General features: G+C 37.6%; 1 protein-coding gene across 9 annotated transcripts in view; it reads left to right on the top strand.

The window, feature by feature from the left end:
• Nucleotides 1-24192, top strand: part of mus101 (mutagen-sensitive 101) — a 42831-nt gene that overhangs the window by 10248 nt on the left and 8391 nt on the right. For 2 of the 9 annotated variants that reach the window (XR_011231245.1, XR_011231244.1), the window contains exons 12-20: nt 965-1209; nt 3340-3513; nt 4366-5292; nt 5661-5791; nt 6913-7278; nt 10227-10471; nt 11902-12108; nt 14014-14072; nt 18176-18202. Coding sequence is in view for 5 of the 9 variants with exons in the window: in XM_045761984.2 (XP_045617940.1) it covers nt 965-1209; nt 3340-3513; nt 4366-5292; nt 5661-5791; nt 6913-7278; nt 10227-10471; nt 11902-12108; nt 13222-13270 (2344 nt within the window). In the remaining 4 variants the exon portion in view is untranslated. Of the gene's footprint in view, nt 1-964; nt 1210-3339; nt 3514-4365; nt 5293-5660; nt 5792-6912; nt 7279-10226; nt 10472-11901; nt 12109-13221; nt 13286-14013; nt 14073-18175; nt 22709-24192 lie in introns of those variants that run through there. The other 7 variants (XM_045761984.2, XM_045761985.2, XR_011231246.1 and 4 more) reach the window with 6 other exon arrangements.

Below are 24192 nucleotides of genomic sequence, written 5' to 3'. Positions count from 1 at the left end.
TTAATCAACTGAGCTATCTATTTTGTTTGCATTTCAACTTTGAACACTTCGGCATTTCGGTGATGCTAAAATGCATCATCCATACTCCAATAGTAAACATTCCAATGATGTTAAAATGAGTCATCCATCTTAAAAAACACTTCTTTTGTACGGGAAAGAGCACAGCCTGGACATAGTTTATCAGGAAACCAACCAAAGTATCAGGGAACTATATGTTGACAAATGTTTGAAGAAAATGTTGAGAAATATATGATGAATGTTGAAATGTTCATAAAATGGTATAGTCAGTACTGCCTTGCAAATCATACTATCAAATCACATTTTAGTATTCATCTATCCTCTTAGCAAATTTTTGTGCAAACATTTTGATATCGAATTTATAGTAAAACCCCCAAAACTGAGAGAATGTTAAAGAGTATATAAACATCTTGGTGTCACTGAGTGGGACTCTGTGATACCTCAAACATTTAAGGTCAGGAATGTGCTGATGGGTCGGAACATTAAAGTGTCGAGTATAAAAAAAATGAAAAAAATACAAAGTTAATAAAAGACATTTAAAGAATACATGGTTTCCGTTTTTATGTGAATATTTTTTTTACATAGCGCAGAAGCTGGAACTTATCTGGAACCATACCCACAAATCATTCCTAATTACACTACTACTACTACTCATAGAGGGTGTAATATTCAATGCACCCTCTAATCATTTTACCCCTCTGTATTTATTACACTCGTGGAATAATTTCATCATATGTGGTTATTTCACTGTACTCCTCATTGCACAAATGTGGTTATTACAGGCCTCATAGTTGTACACCCTGCACACTCATTTAAGCAGCTGCAGTATGCTGGCATGGGAATATTTGTAGCAATTGCTCTTGGGTGATCAAACCATATCTAATTCAATGTAATATTTGGGTAAATTTAATGGAGTATTTTAAGACGCACCCCACTTTTATTCCAGGTTTCAAGAAGTTTTTGCCAAAAAATCCAATGCAGCTAAAAATATCATGGCTTCCACCCATCTCATATGCCCAGCAGCTGAGGGTGATAAATATCGTGCTGCCACAAAATGGGGTGTGCCAGCAGTTACGTGTGACTGGTTGCTGGTATGTGCCCGAAGCCTCAAAAAGGAATCGGAAGCGGTTTATAATGTCAACAGTAAAAAATACCCTGAGTTGGATAGGAAAGCACTTGTAAGAGGACTTGGTAAGTTCCTGTACTACTTAATTATTTGATTTGGTTGGGTAGGCTTGTAAAGTATTGTCATAAGTTACAATTTTCTAGTTTACATGAAAATAAAAAAAAAATGTATTCCTTTGTATAAAATTTAAGGAGGTTTAAGTCATCTTAACATGACTAGGAGCTCTCCTTGTTGCATTGCTTTTATTTTTACATTAGTATTCTCTCGGTAACCAGAAACTGCATTAATTCATATGTAGATAACACCAAACTTCCTTCCCGTAACAATATATTTTATGCTTTATGGTAGAGTACGTAATCTGGTATGTGAAGAGCCATCATTCCTGTTTCCCAGTTATGTGACACGACTTGCTTGTGTCATTTGCACTGTTTTTGAGTTGAATGCATTACTTCATTTTGTGATATGCTATACAGTAGTGCATACAAATCATGCAGTGCCCCATGGTCCAGTTTCCAGTGTCCTGCATTTGCAATCCTTACGGCAGTCATTGGAGTCTTTTCATTTACAGTACAGAACAAATACCAAACGATTCCTTACTATAATAAAAATGTTTAGTGTTTCTTGATTGTGTTAGTTGGTCTTCTATGGTGCGACATTATCTACACCAATTTCGTTCCTGGTTCTACGGTATTTCCAACTTGTTGATTGTATAGTTAATGTTTGTTACACAGCAGCATCTTGCTACATTGATAACCAACTGTAAATAATGAGGTAAAGATTTGTAAAGAGCTCTCTTTAGAGGTGACTGGCAGGAAATATCAACTAAACCATGTTTTAATTGTTCCCAAGACAATTACTCAAAACTTGTCAGCCATAGGAATTAAAGACAATAATTAGGCATATGGATTGTAGGTAGCAAAAGGATAGACCAAATGTAATAGGTTAAGCTGTCATTATATATAATTTAATTAAATTAGTATATTTGAGACTATTTATGATATTTTCTTCGTTATCCATATTTATTTTATTTTGGTACCAAAATTCTAATTGTGAATGAAGAGATTCATCGTATACGATATACGACTTAGCCGTATACGACTTAGTGCACGAGATTCGCACTACCAAGTTGTTTGGTACTCGATTCCCAAATATAGTACACTGACCTTGTGACATACAATTCATTGTGACACAGTTCTCTTTGTTTTATTTAAAAATTATTTTCTTGTTTTGTGGCACCTTACAAGCATTCTGTACAGTACAGTACTATATTTTTGGAAGGATTATTTAGTGATAATAATCAGGTGGGTATTAATTGGAGTAAAAAAAGAATAGGTCTTTTTAAGATGTCTTGAATGCATCCTTATATTAACTTGTATAATGTACTCAATTAGTTGTGCTTGCGGGGGTTGAGCTCTGGCTCTTTGGTCCCACCTCTCAACTAGTGTACAGATTCCTGGGCCTACTGGGCTCTATCATTTTTACATTTGAAACTGTGTATGGAGTCTGCCTCCACCACATCACTGCCTAATGCATTCCATCTGTTAACTACTCTGACACTAAAAAAGTTCTTTCTAATGTCCCTGTAACTCATTTTGGTACTCAGTTTCCACCTGTGTCTCCATGTTTATGTACCACCTGTGTTAAACAGTTTATTTTTATCTATCCTGTCAATTCCTCTTGAGAATTTTGTATGTAGTGATTGCGTTCCCTGACTCTTGTGTCTTCCAGTGTCATGAGATTCCATTCCAATAATCTTTCCTCATAGCTCATTCCTCTCAGCTCTGGGACTAGCCTAGTGCCATACCTCTGAATCTTTTCTTACTTTGTTTTTGTGTTTGACTAGGTGTGGACTCCACGCTAAAGCCGCATATTCCATTATTGGTCTGACATATGTGATATACAAGGTTCTAAATGATTCCTTACACATGTCTCTGAATGCAGTTCTTGTATTTGCCACCCTTGCATATGCTGCTGATGTTATCCTCCCAATAGGGGCTTCAGGGGACAGGTCTGGTGTGATATCAACCCCCCAGATCTTTCTCTCATCCTGACTCCTGAAGTATGTGTTAACCTGGATTTGCTCAAGGCATTTCAAGAATGCATCCATTATGCCAGTTAGAGACTAATTATATTATTATAACTGTATAATTTGTTCTGTAGAAATGTTTATATTCACACTTTACATATTTTAACAGGAGGCGAGTTTAGTAACGGCACTTTGTGTCGTGTTGAAGAAACGATGGACATGGAAAGAAACGACACCCTTGTTCCTGCAACACCTGTCAATAAGCAGATTAAAACTCTTCGAGAGCAGTCCCTCCTTTCTCCATCCAAAATTAAGACACCAGATGCAGAAAGCTTTAGAAAACGTAAGTTCCACGTTGCGTGTAATTTTTGTATTTATTTGTTGAAATACTGAAGGTGGGATATGTAGTGGAGAATTAAGTTAAAATGGATTTTATATACTGTAGTTGAATATCTCAGGAAAGCTTCTATTATTGTTTATAGATAAAAATTGAGGGTGTTGAAATTGGTGATTCACTCCTCTTAGAGATCATGTACTTCCTGAACCAATGCCTGTGTGGTCCACCCAGAAATTATATCACATGCCAGGCTCTCGCTGACCATGTTCTCACTGTGATAAGAAAGATTTCAAATGGTCTTGTCAGTGAAAGCTGAAATCGGTGAAAGAAAATAGTACGCCTAACCCATACCACCACTGTGCCACTAACTCACAGTGATTAAAAAGAAGCATCAGTATCTCATGCTAGCAGTTATTAAAAATGAAAGGATAGCCAATTATTGCTTTTCTAACTTCCAGTTAATAATCAAATGTCACCCCAACTGGCACTATGACAACACCTCTCACCACAACATGGCTGGCAGATATGACGTCCTTCATTGAAAGTCTAGAACATTTGAGCAGGCCCAGTGGTTCCATCAGTGACAGTAGAAGTGGATAATCAAATATAATCTAAACTATCTAATTATTACCCTATCATCCAACTCTGTCAGTTACATATTTCGGAAATATGGTGTTTTCTTTAACCGATGTTCTGCAAGTCATTAATTTTTTGAAGACTTAATAACTTATTGAAAGGTTTGTTTTTATTTGTTAAATTTGTATATATACAGTATATATATATATATATTATTGTGTGCAACCCCCATGGATCACTTGTTTTATGCTTCACTGACCTTGTATTATTTAATCTTTTCAGTTTATCCTACACCTGGTGTGTCTAAAACTAATAGAAGCCTTTCTGAAATGCCGACTCCAGACACTCCATACGGAAGTACATGGTATCCTAATCCATCTTCTCAAATAAGAAAAGGATTCAAGCGCCTAATAGATTCCATTCCAGACCCAGCACCAGTGAAGCGTCGAGTTCCACCAGGAACTCCCATTGAGGAATATTATAAAAGATTCTCTGTTGATGTAAAAGAAACAGTGCAAAATTACAAGGTAAAGGAACCTGTTTGGCTAAGGAAGGATAAAAATGAAAAGTTGGGGGATGAAAATGTTCAAAATGTAGCAGCTGATAACCACGGTCCGTTGACTGGTGTAGTTGTGTGTACATCAAATAAGCTACAAGGTCAACAGAAAGAATTGTATCAAACTGTGGCTGATCTTGGAGGCGAATATCGTTGGGCTTATGATCACACAGTCACGCACTACATTTTTCAAGGACGAAATAATGATACACACAAAGAGTTTAGGATCGCCCGAGAACAAGGGAAGTTTATTGTGGCACCCGATTGGGTGTGGATGTGTCACGATGAAAAGACAAAGATAGATGAACTTCTGTTTCCACATACTCATAATCCAAAAATGTCACTCTCAATAGTCAGCACCAAGACAACACCCAGTACAAAGAAAGGACGACCGACGAAGAAAAATCTTTTTGAGGTCGATAAAATTAGTGACGAAGAAGGTGAAGAAACAGGACAGAGCAATGATGATGGAGAAAATTTAGAGAGTGAAGATCAAAAGAAAGCTGCACTGTCAAAGCAGCTGGAAGAGATTGAGGCCTTAGCAACTAATAGTGGATCAGTACGGAGGAATTCTGGGGCTAGCAGAAGTAGATCTATTAATGAGAGATTAAAACATACACCAACTAGACCAATGCAAATTGAAACACAGCCAGGTAAGTGTACAAGGTTGTTGAACATATCTGCTTTTCCTCACCTCTTTTGATTCACTTTAGTATTTGTATGCAAAGTCAATCCCCCTCGATCTTTCCAAGTACAGTACTGTAATCAGATACCTTATCTGAGTTTGAGCAGCTGGTAATTGTTTCCACATGTGTAAGAATGAAATCAACATGTAGATTTTTACAGTAAATTTGTCAATGCAAGACCTCATGTGGCCCTTATTAAGAACTGGCCATGCAGTTCTTAATCCACTTTCAAGATTAAGTGAATGATTTTCTTAAGGTTGTGGAGCCCTCAGTCTGAAAAGAAAGTGAAGGAAATAGATTATTGAATGTTGATTAACCTTAATTCATGTTTGCAGTTGCTGCTGAGGTTCCAGAGTCGCAGAATACAGCCATCACATGGGTTGACCCTGTAGAGCGTGAGGCAAGATTAAAGTTACAACACCAACTAACAAAAGATACTCAGGATATCATAAATGACAACCAGCAGGTGAGCATTAGAAAAATTCTTCATTAATGATAGTTGCTTTGCAGTGAAGAAATATGATAATTATACATGTAAATTGTATATGCTATAGCAGTTTTTTGTAGATTCAAAAAATTAATTATTTTTATGTATTTACTACAATGGTAAATGTAAAAGTACATTACATGAGAAAGTGTAAATGGACATGGGTAAAAATAGCTGCAATATTAAATTAAAGGATGGATATGAACAGTTGATAGTACAACAGATAGAGATAATGATAGTTAGTAATTAATGTTAGTAATGTGTATGCAGACACTTATCTACAATTATGGGGACCCAAATTGTCTTTTTGATTACTTTTTCAATATTCTCTGTTTTTATTGTCGTTAGATAGGTTAGATTATTAGCTACAATTTAAACTATTTGAAAGAAATAGGTAAACTCTTAAGTATTTTTTCAAGTTGTGTTGACTATCCCCCAAAAATCTAGCACTAATGGTTCACTAATGTCCACCTTCTCCTCACCCAAAATGTGCGGTGTTAAATTATATCATCATCAGTCCCACTCCCTGTGCTTAGGCACAACCTGATATTCATTCTCTGCATTCTCTGGCTAGCTATCTTGAGATCTTCTTGAGATGATTTCGGGGCTTTTTAGTGTCCCCGCGGCCCGATCCTCGACCAGGCCTAAAGCTAGAAAGAATTTGAATGGGGGTATGTGAAGTGCGTCTTCTGGTCAACAGATAATACCTGTGGTTATACTTATAGCACAGTTGAGCACACATTAATTCTCAGTGGCTAGTTAAAATAATATTGTTATACAGCACAAATGATTTTATAGCTTTAGTGTTAGATAATATTTCTGTTAGTCTATCAATCATTGTGTGTTTAGAAAGGTGTGGGTTTCAGTGTTAGCTTGGTAGAGTGGGAGGAATGTATGTCAAATTAGACTACATTAGATAATTGACCTAAATGATTGCAAATACAGCATAATATCAAGGTGGAGAAAGGAAGCTCATTTAAAATTATTTTTGCTCTCTAGTTTGCAAAAGAATGATTAATGTAAATTACTAGTATTTTAATAGAGTTGCTTATTTTAGGTTGACAAAATAAATTGAACTTCATTATTTTATTTGTTATCAGTTGTCATCAGAAGAGAGTGAAAATGACAAGGAGAACTCCACAGCGGATCAGGACGTAACCTTACTGTTTGATGCTGAACGAGATGTGTCTACAGTTAAGACTGCAAACCAGCTTCCCTTGTCAAAACCTCAATACATTATTGTGTTACTGGGTATGTCTGAAGAAGAAAAAAGTAAATACACTGAAATGATTGAAGAATTAGGAGGAACAATCAGTATGGACCAAAATTTTGACCCTCTTAGTACACATGTAGTCACAGGAAGACCATCTCGTTCAGAAAGACACTTGGCATCAATAGCATCAGGGAAGTGGATGCTACGTAGCTCTTTTATAGAAGATTCCTTTGAGGCGGGATGTTTTGTTGAGGTAAGCATTTTGTCTGTTATTTCTGCTACAGTGCTTCTAAATGCAATTATACACTGGAAAATTGGCTTAACATGCTATGAAATTGCATTTTCCATTAATATGTTTCATTAATTGGATTAACTTTTAGGACCCTTACAATCCAATGACCAGTCATTCACTACACATAGCTAAGTGTTTCACAATGACAATGTTCTATTCCTGTAAATAGGTACATTTACAGAAAATGATGACTATATATATATTTTATGTATCACTGAGAGTGCCCAAAAGAGGTGGTTGCTTGAGCTGGTAACTGGTGGCAGAGGGGGTGAGGGGTTTAGCAGATGAGTGAAAGCTTAATTTTCTGTGGACCTAGCAGTTGTCTGTAAATCTTCACTGACTTTCTAGATGCTTTCCTGTTGGGGAGGCAGATTGTCTCTCACTCCATCCTTGCACCTCTGTGAGAGGGGGGGGGGCAGGTTCTAGCTCTGGGACCCAGTAAACCATATAAAACTCCTGGAACTGATATGACCCAGTAATGGGGAACCATCTCAATGAGCTTCAGGGAACCACTAAGGGTCTCCCAGAAAGAGGTGGTTCATTATATTCAATGCTGGGGTTTTGAAGATTCCTTTGTTGCCAAACATTGCTTTGAGGGAGGTGCAGTGTTTTGTGACTTATTTTTAGCCGGTGGTTCACCCCTTAAATTGTTGATCTTTGATACTTACAAGATTTACCCCATCAATAAAGATGACAAAAGGTTTGAAAACAAAAAATTCTGGTGAGTATATGGGCAGAAAATTCATGGGAACCTAGAGTGCCAATTATGTTCCTAGCAAACTATTTTTGTTCTAAAAAAAAAGTCTTTCCTTTTAAGTTTGTTGTTCTCGATGTTTCTACCATGTTAATTCTATTATTCCACTATTAACTCGCATTCTATAATTTGCTCATATCAGGCATGCGTTCCTCACATGGCTTTACCAAAAATTTATAAGTGCATTTTGCTAACACATTATCACTTTAGATTATATACTGTACTATATATGGAAATAGTTGATCTACTATAGACAATGCATCATTGAGATACCAGGTTGACAAGCCTTTCAAAGGCTTGTCTTGTCCAGGCTCATATTCCATGTTCAGCTGGTCAGGAGAGGCATCAGCTGCCCTATTGGATTCTCAAACATCTTTTAGATTACCTGAACTCTGCCTACATCTTATTTATTCAAGGTTGTGTATGGTTGAAAGTTTTGTATAAATTTCTTGTCAGTAGTTCACCACTGGCTTAGGGGCATACTCCCTTGATGTATGCCTTATCTGCCCCCATGCAGATGGGGTATACTCCTTTTTCTTCTTGCAGAGTCTTGCTAGAGGGGTTCCTCTTTGGTTTTTTGGGGATTTAGTTTCTGGCAATCTCATCTTCAGGTGCTCGAGCGGTTGACCAATGCATCCAGTGTGGGTTTGGGTTTTGTTTTCATCCACTTCATGCATAACAGTGTCTGACATTGATGGATTTAGGAAAGGGCAGTGGTTTAGATGGTACCTTAGTATACCTCTCCTATAAGGCTTGGCTCTGCAGCTGTGTTCAGACAGCGCTCGGGGTGGTGCTTTGCATCAATTGGGGAGGTTTTGTTCCGTTTCCTATTGGGGGTGCTTCTGACGTTCAGGTGTTTAGTCTTCACAGTGGGTTCTCATTCGGGGAGTTTCGAATGTGCTCACATAGTGCTTTCCCATTTTGATTCAGACGGAATATGCAGCTGGTTTGTCCATGCTCAAGTGGGCCCAGGTGGACTTGTATCTCTTTAGAATCACAGGCCTTCTGCATTTGTAACTTCATTTCCCCATCAGAAGGCATTTGCATTGGATGTGTTGTATCTTGACTAGAATCACCGGAAGACTGTTTCCTCTAGCCCAGATGTTACTCCTTGTCCTGTCATAGTTAAAGACTTTGTAGACTGGATTATTTTTGCTGGCTCATATGTGGTCTGTTCTACTCTGGTTCCAAGTGTTTTACACTCATTATCCCTACTAGACACTCGCTGCCAATCTTTCAGTTTGGATTTGCTGGGGCACGTATACTGCAATCTGAATGGTAGTCGGGTATTGATATTCCATCTTTCTCATTCTGGCTTGCTTCTTATCATAAGTATTGATTGCATGTTACCTTCAGTACTTTGTGACCATCCTTCTTGTATTCCATTGGAACTCGACTGGTCTCTTGTTGAGGTTTTTGAGTTCCAAGTCCTGCTTGGTTTCAGATCTTATTCTCATTCAAGATCTTCACCCTTCCAATGTAAATTGTTTTATTTTTACTGTGGCTGGCAGCAATTTTGCATAATTAGTTCAATGCCTAAGGGCTTTCATGATCCTAGAATTTGCTTTTAATCCCTTGATAATGGTGTGAGAATACATATCTCCCAGATGCCTCGTAGTGTGGTTCCACTGCATTCATCACAGTCATTTCTACTTGATTCTTCTCGGCAGGATTTTGTCTTCCTCTTGGCATATTTTCCCAGCTGTATCCTGTTTGGACATTGTAATGCAAGGGTTCTGGGAGTTGACCCACTAATTGCACTCCAGCACCTTGCCTGTGTTTTCTATTTTCTCTCCCTGGAATTTCTCCTTGGGCAGGTGGTTTTCCTGATATTTTTTTGCTGCTGGTAGAATTTGGGTGCCATGTTGCACAATGCATTGATAACACCAGATGTTCCTGTCACTAGCTTCTTTTTATATATTCTTTTAAGTGAGGCTTGCCTTTAGGGGCAACTCAAGTAATATACAGTAGCTCCAAAGTCAGAAATATTTCTGCTGCACCTATGTAGATTACTGTCCTGTCCAGACTAAGCATAAACCTATCCTGTGCCACAGTTTTTCCTTAGAGATCAACCTAGGGACTTGCCAAGAAAAGTTTTTCATTATACTTTTTTTTTTTTTTTTTTTTTTTTTTAATTATTATTTTACTTTGACAGGAAGAGCCACATGAATGGGGTAATCCGGCTAATACATGTATGCCAGCTTTAGTACCTGAAAGCCTAGAGTTCAGGTTGGCTTCTGCTGCTCGAAGATGGCGCATTAAAATTCACGATGTATCCAATGGCGGTGAAACAAGAGGGGTCTTTCAAAACATGAGAGCTTTGATCCACTCCAGCCGAGAACGGATAGGAGCCTTTACTCGTCTTATTGAAGCAGGTGGTGGAACGGTTATCAGAGGAATGTAAGGAATTTAGTACTGTACTCAACACTGTGTTTTATAGGTTAAATATTATCTTATTGGTAGGCCTATTGAAGGTATTTCAGTACAAAATGTATGTAGCTCCTTTAAAGATTTGTATCCAGCTTTATCCACATTCCTGTATTAGTGGCAATTCATGTCACCATGACGTTCCCGGTGCAAAGCTTACCTAGATGAGACGTTTTCCTACAGCCCTGTTCTATTATCTGGTGCTCTTATGTGATCTTTTCTATATGTACAGTACTCCCTATCCCACTACATGATAATAGTTAATTACCTAACTACAGTACTTGTTCTTCTTTCATTTAGCTTTTCTTTGTAATCCTTTCATGTATCTTTCACTGGAATGGCTATTGTTTTGTCCCATCAATTAACTAATGCCATATGCATATTTAGATAATTTCACCTACATGAATTTTATATTTACAACCTGTCCTCGGGCTAGGCTCGTCCAGGCGACAGCTGAACCCAAAGGTGCGTTCATCAATTTTAACATACATATACATACTGCATATTCAAAATTTAATTTTTTCAGATATAAGGTAATATTGCACACTAGATTGTGTTAAACAGTTAGGCTTAAATTGGGTTAGGTGGTTAGGTTCTGTTGACAATTATTAGTATTAGCAATACATGGGTGAAGCATTCATAGAGGTGTGATTCAAGCCGAGGACATGAACGAAGCACTACTCAAGAAAAATACACGTGTCATCAGTTGTTGTGAATCATGTGTGAAGTGTTTTTCATTCATAAATAGAGGGAGGGGGGGTGTTTGGTGGCTGGAACATTTAACATTGTTGATGAGGATGGGTTGTAAATTTAACTACAGTATTCATTGTATTCCAAGATTCAGATTCAGAGTTTAAAGGTTGGAAGTAGTATGTTAGATAGTAATCATTATTTGATCATCCATTGTAGCATCTCTACACATTTATAGTTGTAGGGTTGCCTCTTTGACCCAGTCTTTGTCTAGGCTTTTACCTGTTTTTATTTTTAAAATAATTCAGTAGAAATTAATTAAGATTTGTGGAAGAGAAGGTTGTTCAACCCTAATTATTTGAATAAAGAGGAGTTATTTGAAACTATTTTTTTTCAATTTGAAATAGAAATATACTTGATTTGAAATATATGAAATTTTGCAGCTGGGAGAGTAGAACAAAGTTTCTTACAAGCTTGTCATTGTTTACACTTTATTATGATTCTGTTCAGTGGACACTCAAGTCTAGTTATGAATCATCCTGGTCATTAGCTTCATGACTCTATAGAAATATACTAGATATATAAAACTTATAGGTATATTTGGCTCCCCCTCTTACCTTTGCTATGAATATTTTTTGTGTACCATTTTTGGTTTTCATAGTTAACATATGAAACATTTCCAATAGTAAGAGTTATGATGATCTCTTCCTCAGACCTCCATACAAAGAAGAGAAAGATGTTACTCATTTCTTCCTGGAAATGAACAAAACTCCAGAAAAGATTGATCTTGCCAATTTTGCTGCACGTCAGATTCCTGTCCTCCTTCCTATTTTCCTGAACGAGTATTTGATCAAATATCCACTGCCAATTGAAGCAGAGCATTGCATTCCTGAGTACAAACAAATCGTTGCAGATATGAGGTAAGTGTTAATATTGGTTTTAAGCTCTGAAGCCAAGTAATTGAACTTGTACATAATACCGTATTTAATATTGTACTGTACATCCTCTGAAATATAACTTGTAGTATTTTAGGGAGGCTTCGTAGACAAATTCTGTGTCTCCATCTTTCCTGCTGCTTCTATTTTTCTCATTTTTTTTTTCTTAACTGCCCCTCTTTTTCACACTCTTAATCCTACTGTTCTTCCTCTAGCCTCCCTCCCTCCTCCCTCAAGTCCTCCTCCTCTTCCCCTTCCCCCCTTTCTCTTCCCCCTCCTCTTCCCCCTCCCCCTCCTCTTCCCCCTCCCCCTCCTCTTCCCCCTCCCCTCATGCCTTTCTCCTGTTCTTAACTCTCCTTTTCCTACCCCCCCCCCCCTTCCTCTTCTGCCACCTTAACCATGCTTCTCTTCTGCTCCCCTAATCCTCCCTCCATTACTCAACCTGGGTCCATCTAATTACCACAAGCTTCACAAAGCTTCAGAAAGCTTCCTGGCAATACATTAGTAATGAATAAATATGATATGTTAGGTTAGGCTGACCTAACCTAAACTAACCTAACCTAACTTAACCAAACCAAACCAAACCAAACCTAACCTAACCTAACCTAACCGACGCTTGGATCGTCGACTTTATTTGGCGTCACCAGCTCTTTATTTTCGTCTAATTTCTTAATAAAAATATACTTTTTCAGATTAAAATTATGTTTTCTCGTTTTGTACATTCAGCACCAACATTATAATTAGTAATATCATATTTATTCATTACTAACATAAGCTTTGTGAAGCTTTGTGAAGCTTGTGTAGCTTGTGGTAATTAGACGGACCGCTCAACCTCTCTTTTTTTTTTTCTCTTTGCCTTCATCCCCTTCTCTTTGATTTAATCTAAAAATTTACCATAAACTAATTAGATTTTGCTATAATTGTAGCCAGCTCAGTCTTGCTTCCTTGGCCTAACCCCTGCACTGCGCACATGTCACACTCCTGTGGTGTGCACAGAAATAATTGTTCGGAAAAAATTATTGTTTATTTTGACATTGTTAATTAACATTTGGGAAGCACAAAAGTCCACATATAATGTCTCTACCTCATGTATTTTAGCTGTAGTGACCTGAAGAAGTTGCATTTGTTTTCAGGAGAAATGAGGTGAGCTGCCACATGAGAATAACTTTTATTTATTTTCATTGTTTTGCACTATTTATTTAGTTTTGTTCTAACAAGTTGTATTGATGTGTCAAAGGTGGTGTGCATTGTGTATAACTTTGAAAATATACGTATGTATAGTTGTGTGTGTATAAATATACGTACAGCATGTATTTATTCATACTAATATAGATATCTAAGCCTAAATCTTATAAGTACACATAGCACACATTTTGCCTGTAATTATATTCATGGTAATCACTCATTTGCTGTTAGAAGTTCAATGGCTCCTACTATGGCCGCCCAGCACATTCCGACACTGGATGGTAATGTGCGAGTCTTCATCTTTTTAACTAAAGCCCTAGAAGGAAAGTGAGGGACTCGGGAATTGTTTTCAAGATGGGGGATGGTTACTAGAGGCCTGTGGAAGCAAATGTGAGCCCTGTGTATGTATGGGAGTTTTGAATCTTATGATATACCCACGAGTGCCAAAAGGCATCACACGTACCACCGACTGAGTGCCTTAATTAAGGCACTTTGCGCAGTGCAGGGGCTAATGTTGAAATTAAGCTTGTTGTATTATGGGTATTTTTTTTAGCTTTAGCTAATTTAAATTTCTGAGTTCTCATTGAGTGTGCTTGAATCTGCATGACAAAACCTTTAGTTGTAAGACTTATCTATCGTATTACTTTTTATTTTTGTACACAATCCTGTATAATTTAAAAAAAACATCTTTATTCTCTTTTTCAGTAGAGCTGATCAAAGTCCCATTAAAAGGTCAAGGAGGAAGTAAAAGTTATGGTGTTGGGGTAAGGTTGAATAGTAAATACTTGCATCTAAACTATAGTGTTTTGTTACATAGATAATCATTAGAGTTGGATATTTGTCCAACCACTTGGGCTGGACGGTAGAGCGACGGTCTCGCTTCATGCAGGTCGGCGTTCAATCCCCAACAGTCCAAGTGGTTAGACACCATTCCTTCCCTCTGTCCCATCCCAAATCCTTATCCTGACCCCTTCCCAGTGCTATATAGTCGTAATGGCTTGGCACTTTCCCCATGAAAAATTCCCTTCCCTTTTAGCCATACAAGTGGCGGGTGCTTTTTTTCTGTACTGGTATGTCACTGGTCCTGCAGCTATTGTTTAAAGCCAGTTTGATTGCAAAATATTTACAAAAATAACATTTAAACATTTACAAAAATTTCACGGGACATTTAACATAGATCTTTTTAAATAAAAAACAAATTGATGTTTATTATATTAATTGTCAAAGTTGTTTCTCGATTAGTGGGAGAAAAAGGCTACAAGCTGACTTTAATTTGTACATGGGTTACTTTTCTTTAAAACCTGTGAAAGGCAATATACAGTTTAATTTAAATTTTATATTTTCCTATAATGTTTACTCTTAGACCTTCAAAAGTCAACTTTCTTCCACTGCAAAAGTCCTATTTTAACATTAATATTTTATGCTCCTCACTTTAGGAGGTGAAGAGGAGGTTGAGGAGGTTTATAGTACATGGGTCAGAATGTTTGGGATGTGTAATGATGCAAAGAGATCGAAACAGTTTGTAAGTTTTAAATGCATAAAGTCAATGTTAGGTAAAAAAATTAGATGAAATCAGAGTGAGTTGTGAGCGAGGATAAAGTGACAGGAAGGAATGTTAGTACGGAAGTAAGGAAAAATGGACAGGTAGTACTGTACTCCCAGCCCTGACATATGGAAGTGAAACTTGTGTATGAAAGAAGAGCAGAGTGCCTGTTATGTCTTACATTAACTATTGTAAAATGTATAATATAGTTTATGGTGCCAGAAGCACCAGGGATTCAAGAACAAGTGTATATAAAGTAAACTAAACTGATATTCAGGGCAGGTTAATGATTGTAATTAATGTAGAATGGAATGAAATACTTCTATCAATATACATATTAACTAAACAGATTATTTTGCCTGGCTTATCACCTGATTAAGCACATTATTTGTCCATGCTGTGCCCAAGGCTAGAATAATGGGAGGATCTGGCTTTATGGTTACGCTTCTCTCTGGTATGTGAAGTGTAAGTCATTGAACAGTTTGATAGGTCAGGAGTGTATTACTTACAACTGCACCTACCTGAATGTCTAGCCCGTTGATGGCATGAGGAGGCTTTGTTGGTGGCAGCTGGAGTGTAATGCTCAATAGGATGGCATTTCCATCTGTCCTTTTTGAGCCTTATGTTCCTGCAGATTTTTTTTTTTTATGCTAATTTTGCTGGAAACCTTTTTTCTCTTTGTTTCTTCCCTCTCCACTACTACTACTACTCTCTGGATGAAACTTCTTGATGACTCTAATCCAATCACGAATATTCTTTAGTTTAACTTCTTATGTTCTGATGGAGAACACAAGATGATGATGGGTTGAGACAGCACTCTTTCCCGCCTGTAGAACTGGAGTACCTGATGTGTTCGAGTGAGGGAAAGCTTTTGTCAAACCCTGTCTTTGTTACTGAACCTGATCTCGATGGACTGACGGTTCTTGAGGTAATGATTGCAAAGTGTATATCCAAGATGCACCCCTTGGATAGCCCATACAGCATTGTGGGTTCCCTGTCATCTAATTGTGACTCTGGAGGATTAATCATGGACAAAATTTTATCATTTTATACATATTTAAGACTCCTTCCACCCCCCCCCCCCTTCCCCTTCTAAGTAAGGCTCATGGGGTGGCTGACCAGGCTCCTGAGTTGGACCGTGATGGAAGAATGGGCTCGGTAGCCTTGACTACGTTGGGCCCAGACCCAACTTAGTTTCTGAATATCCCTACAGACTCAATTTCCTTCCTATTTCTGTGGATGGGTCGAGTTTCAAGCCCCGTGTTGTGGTTCCGTTTTGCATTTAAACAACTGGGCCGTTCATCCTCTTCCTTCATGCGGGTCCTTGGCACTACCACCACACTTACACACCTTTGCTTTCTGCTTTCCCTGCTACATTTCAGGATTTGTTTGGCCCTGCTACGTGCCCTATTTATTGTGATATTTATCCTGGTGACCATACCCACCCTGAGGATGTGCATATCCATAGATACTTAGTTGATTCTTTGGATTCCCAGGCTGCTTTTAAACCCCACTTGGACTGGCACACATGTAGTTGCAGCCCCTTCTCCGTTGGTTGCCACTCGCATTGTACTTTGTCCTGAATTTGAAGGTTCTCGTAATCCATCCCATCATTTTTCTATCCGACGCTATTTTTGCTTGGTTATGCTCCTTAAACGTTAGGTCGTCAGACATCATTATTCTAGATCCTTTGCATGTTGCGTTGCTACTATGGGCATATTTGATTGTTTTTTTTTTTTACCCTGTATTTTGTTTAAGGTCTTAATATTTACCATACCTAATTACTTGGAATTCATCACTGTTAAACATCATATTATTTTTTGCTGCCCAATCGAAAACTTTATTAATATCAGCTTGTTGTTTTTCAATGTCTTCTACAGAAGTCATTTTTATGCTAATTTTTGTCATCTGCTAAAGATGACACGAAGCTGTGACTTGTATTTTTGTCTATATCTGATATTAGAATAAGGAAAAGCAGTGGTGCAAGAACTATGCCCAAAGTACAGAACTTTTAACTGCTTGGACTAAATGTTATTTAGTTGACTGTTACTCTTTGTATTCAGTTTGTCAGAAAACTTAATATCCATCACCCTGCTTTACCTGTTATTCTGACTTACCTCATTATGCGTGCTATTACTCCATGGTTACATTTATCAAATGCCTTTGCAAAGTCGGTGTATTTCCCATCTGCATTATGTTTTTCATATAATGCATCAGTGATTTTGTCAAAGTGGTCGAGTAGACGCGAAGGGCATGATCTTCTCGTTCTAAAGCCTTGTTGACATGGGTTATTGAGGTCATTAGTCTATAAAACTGGAGATATGACACTCCTGATCACTTAAAAACTTTTATTATGTGGGATGTTAGTGCAACAGGTCTATAATTCTTAGCCAATGCTTTGCTCTCTCCCTTTTGTAGAGAGCTATATCTGCTGATTTAAGCGCTTATGGTATCTTCCCTGTGCCCAGCCTCTCCACACTACACCTGTGGTATTGGCATTTTGCAATCTTTATAAATATCAAATTTCATGAGTCTTAGACCTGGGGCTGAGTGTATGTCAGTTTCTCTACAAAATCTGCAAAAGTTTGTGTTGATATCAGTTATATTTCTAGGGGTTTGAATATCATTCATATAGGAACTGTTCAGATCCTCCATTTTCATTCTGTTTATTGGGGTGGAAAACAAAAACATACTGTTTTTTAAGGATTTCACTAATTTCTTTGTAGTCCTCTGCGTATGAACCTTCACTTGTTAGTATAGGATAATCAAGATAACCTCAAGGTTGAAAACTGACAGAGGTTTTTAATTTCAATTTCACATATGTGAAGAAATATTTTGTATTTTTTCTTTATCTCTTGTATATCTTTCTGTTCTAATTGCATTTCTTTAATCAGATTTGATTGCTCCATTCTTTGTTCTATTTCTTCAATCTCCCTGTTTAAATTGTGCTTTCTTTCTTTTAGTGGTACAGGCTCAGAGATAGAGAATAAAGAGTATTCAGAGAAAAACTTGGTGTTTGACTCTAAATACAGACGAGTATTCGCTTCTCCTACCCTCTTTTTTTATTACAGTAGTTATATTTGGCACTTTATTATACAAGGCTATGCAGTTACATAGCTGACTGGTTATATATTTGTAGACAATAGGAAGGAATAGAGGGAAGTTTGTCTCCTAGAGAGACAGGAGATATATATATATATATATATATATATATATATATTTAAATATATATATATATATAATTTGTCACTGTACTAGTTAAATCTTGAGAAATTTAATAAAACTTGGTGTATTACAATTGATGCTTACTATGATATTCCACAGATATTCTGGTGGCTGGTGAGGATGCAAGTAAGTGCCAAACTCATCAGTAGGAACCATGTATGCTCACCATTGCTGTATCATTAGATCTGGTTATCTGAATATACTGTGTTTAAAACCAGGTTTATTGAAATACAGATGAATAGAGTATTTTTATATTGTGTGTTCCCTGTATATATTTGAATTTTGTATTTTAATACTGTAATTAGTGAAACTCATGCCTTGAACACACAATGTTCTACATATCCACATTGAAAATGGAATGGGAGGTGTAATAAATGGCAGATACGTTGGTTCATATGCTACACTTCTTCAAACTACAGTACTTGTATCATAGTTGGCTTCAAATGTCTGTTTCTTGGTTTACATTCTTCTCATTTGTTCTGTCTTAGTATAGCTTCCATACCTGTATTACACTTAGTTCACAACTTGCCTTCCCTTCACCACCACCAGTTGTAAAGAGCACTGCCTCTTTCTCATAACTTTTGACAGAAAATACTTGCACCTTTATCTGTCATATCATCTAACATTTTGATTCCTGTCAAAGGTGTTGCCTTGACATATTGAGGGGGCTCTTGTGCGCTACCTTCAGGCAGCTATCTTCTGGCCCTTCCCGGGCACTGACAGTTCAGGCAAATGTACACCCCTACCCTGACCACTCCTTGTTTTGCCTATCCACCCAAGATGGAGGTGGTGATGGCACAGTACATTGTGTCTACTGCTTCAGCTTCACTCCACCTCTGACTTCTGGCCAGAAATGTTAGCCTGGTCCCTACTCCCTCTTTCTCCCTGATCCAGCCAACTCTGCAAACCTTCTTCATGGCTCTCCTCCTATCTCTATGCTCAAATTGCCTGCTAATCTTGATATGGATGTTGCCAATGTACACATTCCTCTGCCTTATGCCCCATCCCCCCTTTTGCTCCAGAGCTCTTTGTTCCCTTTGTTAGCTCGGCTTGCCTAAATGCACTAAGCTGCCACTTTCTACCTTATCGAACCCTGCCTGTTCGCTCCAAACCTTTTCTCTCATTTTGACACTTTTTCATCATTACATTTACCTGTTCCCCCTAACCCCGATTTGTCTGATCGTGTTCTTATTACACTGAAGTATTTTGGGTGTCTTGTATTTTATTCTCAATGTGTATTATTCAAAAGAATATACGTGGTTTTTATGCTAATTTTAATGAGCTGCCCCTTATTATTTCCCATTTTGTGTGGCTTTGTGTATGTCTCCATTAGCACTCGTCCTGGTCACAGGATGAGTGACCTGTACACTTGTACCTTTTCATCATCCCCTGTCCACCTTTTTCCTGTGCTACTAGCTCTACTCCTTTAATTTGCAATGATGTTTCCTTCCACTGCCACTCGTATACTTGTGAATAAGTGGTGTACCGTCTGTTCCCTTTATCTCCCTCCTACAATTTCCAATCTCTTCTTGAACGTAAGTACTTTTTCGACTAGATTCTTGGAGTCTGTACTCTCTTAGGTGATTTTAACTGTCAACATGCACTCTGGGCTAGTATTCTTACTAATATCCAAAGTCATCTTTTTGAACCTTTTGTCGTCTCTCCAACTTTTCTTCCCTGAATTTGGGTGTGCTTACTCATGTCAACTTGTGTACTCTCACTCTTTCCTGTATCAATATTTCTGTTTCTCTTCCATTTACATTGACCTGACATGGAGGGTCCTTGAAAACCTTCATAACTGACCATTTTCTCATCACCTTATCCCTTTTTTCTTCCCTCCCCTCCCTCTCTCTCTTTCCCTATTTAGATATGATAGGCAGACTGGAATCTCTTTCACCACCTACACTGCTCATTGCTGTCCATCAGATGTTCCTCTTCCTTTTTCATCTGACCTTATTAGATGCTGTTGGTATGCACTCCTCCCTTTTCCTGCCTAAATTAGGCTCTTGACAGCCCTGCATCATCTTGATACTCTATATCATATGGTGGTTACATCTCAGCTCTTGTGCATTTTGTTCATCCTATCCATGTTTCTATATGTTGAAACCAGTTTTTTCGTTTCTACAGGATTATTTTACTCGGGACTGCCTTCGGTATTTCATGCAATCTCTACAACAGCCCCAGTCCAGCTTGTGCCATGTACTCCTCTGTGGGCCCTGTGTCCCTAGTCCCTTCCTAACTTTTAATGCAAAAATGGCCTCTTTACAGGGTTCTCTTATTCTCAGTACATGTCTGCAATGTTCCTCCCTTTTATTGTTGCTGCTTTGCATGGAGGGGTCACTTGTGACATTTTGTAAGGCCTTGACCAACACGGTGAAGGCTTAAACCCCTCCTACTGTTATAATTCATCTTTTCCTGGAGCATTTTTCCTGCCATTCATGCTTTGCTGCCCTATTCACACATGGGAGGAATGCTACTGACAGTGTTGGCTACTCCATTGTTTTCCCAATTGTACATTGGGAAATGTGTGCTGTTTCATCCTCGAGATTACCATTTTTATGGTAGAGCTTAATGCAGTTTTTATATGCTCTGTGTCAGCCACTTTTTTTTTGCATCAAATTTCCTGTATATTGCAATTGACTCTTGCAGCACCCTCATTGCTCTGGAGTCTTTTAACCCTTCTCATATTGTGGTAGTCAAAATCCAATACTGACTGTTTATCTTTACTAGATTTAAGACAGTCGGGTTTTGTTGGGTTCCCAACCATTCGTACCTGCCCCCATCTCCCATACAGGATTCTTTATTCGGATTTCTACCCAGTTAATTCATACTACTGTCCATGACCATTGTCATAATTAATGGCCTCATATGATGGCCAGCATATTATGTATATAATCTTGAATGTTAGTTATCCCTGTGGACTTTCTTCTTCCACCTTATAATAGGTGGTTAGAAATGACACTGGCACAAAGCTACATATCAGCAGAACATGCTTAACTCATGGGCACTTAATGGAACAGCACCCATCTTAGTGTCCTTTCTGTATTGTCCCACTTAGTCATGCACTGCTTGTATAATGTTCCAATTTTCAGGATCTGTATGTTTTGCTTTCCCAGTGTCCTGCTGAATCACTTTTTCCTCGGATAGAATCCTTAGGAATTTGATGTCTTTTACATTACTGTACACATCTTGCATCCTTGTCCTCTCATATTGGCATCTGATTAATATTTAGGACCCATTGAATATCAGACACAAACTATGCAAAATAGTCGTCCTGCCTTTCCTCTCTAACCTGCTGATGATTTTGAGGATGAACATTCCTATGTCCCAGCTTCTGACCAGGCCTAATTTTGAAAATTACTTACCTGTAGTTGCTATAACACTGCTGTTTCATATCTGTTCTACTTTTTTAATAGTCAATTTGACAAAAGTTTCATTCTACTGCACTTTTCATTTCTTAACTTAACTCTTCCTCCTATTTTAAAGCAGTATAATTTCTTGTTCTATTATTCCATAACACTTAAGTAATATTCCTGTTTTGTCTTTAGCATTTTTTTGCAATTCTCGTTAACTCCTTGGTGAATCTGTTTACTGTCATACTGTATTAGTATCCTTAATTATGTCTGGGGGATCTTGAATATTCTGTAACGAAATGCTAATCACCTGACCTAGTACTATCTTTGGATAATTACTTTTCAGTTAATTTTAAATTTTTCATATCTGCTCTAGTGTGGTCATCAATGTTTGTTATACAAAATCTTGCATTTGCACTCCATGAATCTTTTCTGGTCCCAAAAATTAATGATCACTTAGGTATGGAATAATGAGTTGAATACATATCTTAAAACTCTTGTGTGCTTTTAGTTCATCTGGTAGACACCTACATATATGGCAATACTATAAACTTGCTCAATAAAATCTGTGGATAACATTTGTAAAATCTGATGGACTTTATTCAAGCCCAGACAGTATTTTATATCATGATTAATTCATTACAGTATATATAATTTGTGGATTCCATTATATATTTTTTACATTTATATGATTAGAACACTAAACTTACCTACTCATTGTTAATCTGTTTCACATAAAAATATTCCCCTGATGGTACATTTAAAATCTTATTGCTGCTGGCGTTTGCATTTTTCACAACTCTTCTCACTGCATTGTTAATGTGCCACTGACAAGCCCTCAAATTAAAGCAAGTTTTTACTTAAATTATTAGGAAAAGACAAAACTACTTTAATGATCTGTTTGTGGTAACATAAACATGCAGTTTATTTATTCATGGGGAACGTGTCATTATTGTCATGTTAAATTTTTATTTTTTACATTTGTATAGCTGTGCTGTCATAATTATCTACAAATTTTTGTGGCACTTTTAGTTAATGAATGCTTGTGAATAGATAATGTAAATACTTTATCAGATGTTATGGAGCTTAAACTACTGTATGCTATTTTATTTTTAAGTGCAGATATGCATGTCTTTTTTTTCCATTTTTGAAAACAAGTTACAGTATGGCATTCCTGGCATGTAAGAAACCATGCAATTGTGATTTCTGTGTTTATGTAATAGGTGAAATTGACATATACTGTAATACTGTAACTTTATACATTAAAGAAAATACGAAACACCTCTTTACTTGTTAAAAAAAAAAGTTAATGTTATAACTTACAACTTGAGAGAGAGTAGAGAACTTTAGATAAAAATTAAGGTAAAAACACTATAGTACACTTAACATTGAGCAAAGTTTTCTAAAACAAAATTTTATGTTCATTTAATACTCAAAGACCCAAGGATAGACACCTTGGTTGGGCAAGTATATGTCCATATGGTAATGATTGTTTAATATGGCTTAGGGCATTGAGAGAAAAAAGGCTCAATACGGCTTAAGGTGTTGTGCTTTGCCTCAAAACGAAGCTTGGGCTGATCTCTAATTTGCTTCATGGGTGGAAAGGGAAGGATTAAAATTGGTAAGGGTGTAATCTCCCACGGTGCAGGAAAGTGCCACTGTTGTGTCTCTTGGTACAAATCACAGTATAAGTCTGATACATTCTGAGTTCAGCTCCAGTTTTAGTTATCCATTTAAAACAATGTTGACCTTCAAGAAAGAAATTCTGGAGGGCTTCTGTGCAAGGGGTTAAGATGAACTAGCCTAAGCATTTTTAGACCACTTTGACAGTTAATTTCAGTAACACGATCAACGACACTGAATATTAAGTTCCGTTCTCATGTGAAGTATCTTTGTGGTAAGAGGGTACCCAAGGATTATCCTGAAGATTTTGTTCTGCAATTTTTCAAGCCCTCCCCAAACTTACTTTTAGGCATTAAATCAAGCAGAGGTGCAGCATAATCCACTAAAGATCTGATGTATGCAAGGTACATAATTTTAAAAATTCTGATGTTGGCACCATAGCCTGAGTGATAACCTGCAACAGCCTTGAGAGCTCTGAGCTCTATTTTTATACTGATACCAGAGTCTGAATACAACACGACCATACAGTGGCACCTCAAAGCCAAGGTATTTATACCTGTTTACATACTCAAGCTGGGAGCCATCATACAGTTGCATCTTACGAGCAGCTTCTCCCCTGCCTGGATGGACGCTGATCTAGTATCATTGTTTTCTCTGCAGCAATGACTAAACCTAAGTCCTAACATGAGTGTAATACAGAGTTTTTGAGATATATACAAGAGTTGCTACATTCTTGTACAGCCACTAGTACGCATAGCGTTTCGGGCAGGTCCCTGGAATACGATCCCCGCCGTGAAGAATCGTTTTTACAACCAAGTACCCATTTTACTGTCAAGTTAAACAGAGACTACAGTTAAGGATTTGCGCCCAGTAAATCCCCTCCTCTGTCATGCTCAAAGTTATTATGCTGCTAATGTTCACAGTTTCCCTGTGGTAGATTTACAGTTAATAGCTATCACTAGGTATAAACCCTTCCTCACGTACCATAGTACGTCCCATAGTACCTGTCCCATCGCCATGGACAGCAGAATAGTCTGTTTGCTCAAATTTGGACGATAATTGTAATTTTCCATTCCCACTTCTGGTGTACTCACCTAGTTGTGCTTATGGGGGTTGAGTTTTGGTTCTTTGGTCCTGCCT

The sequence above is a fragment of the Procambarus clarkii genome, chromosome 42, assembly GCF_040958095.1.
Source record: "Procambarus clarkii isolate CNS0578487 chromosome 42, FALCON_Pclarkii_2.0, whole genome shotgun sequence".
NCBI classification, from domain to species: Eukaryota; Metazoa; Arthropoda; class Malacostraca; order Decapoda; family Cambaridae; genus Procambarus; species Procambarus clarkii.
Note: the sequence above shows the minus strand (reverse complement) of the source record. Positions and strands in the feature narration are given on the sequence as shown.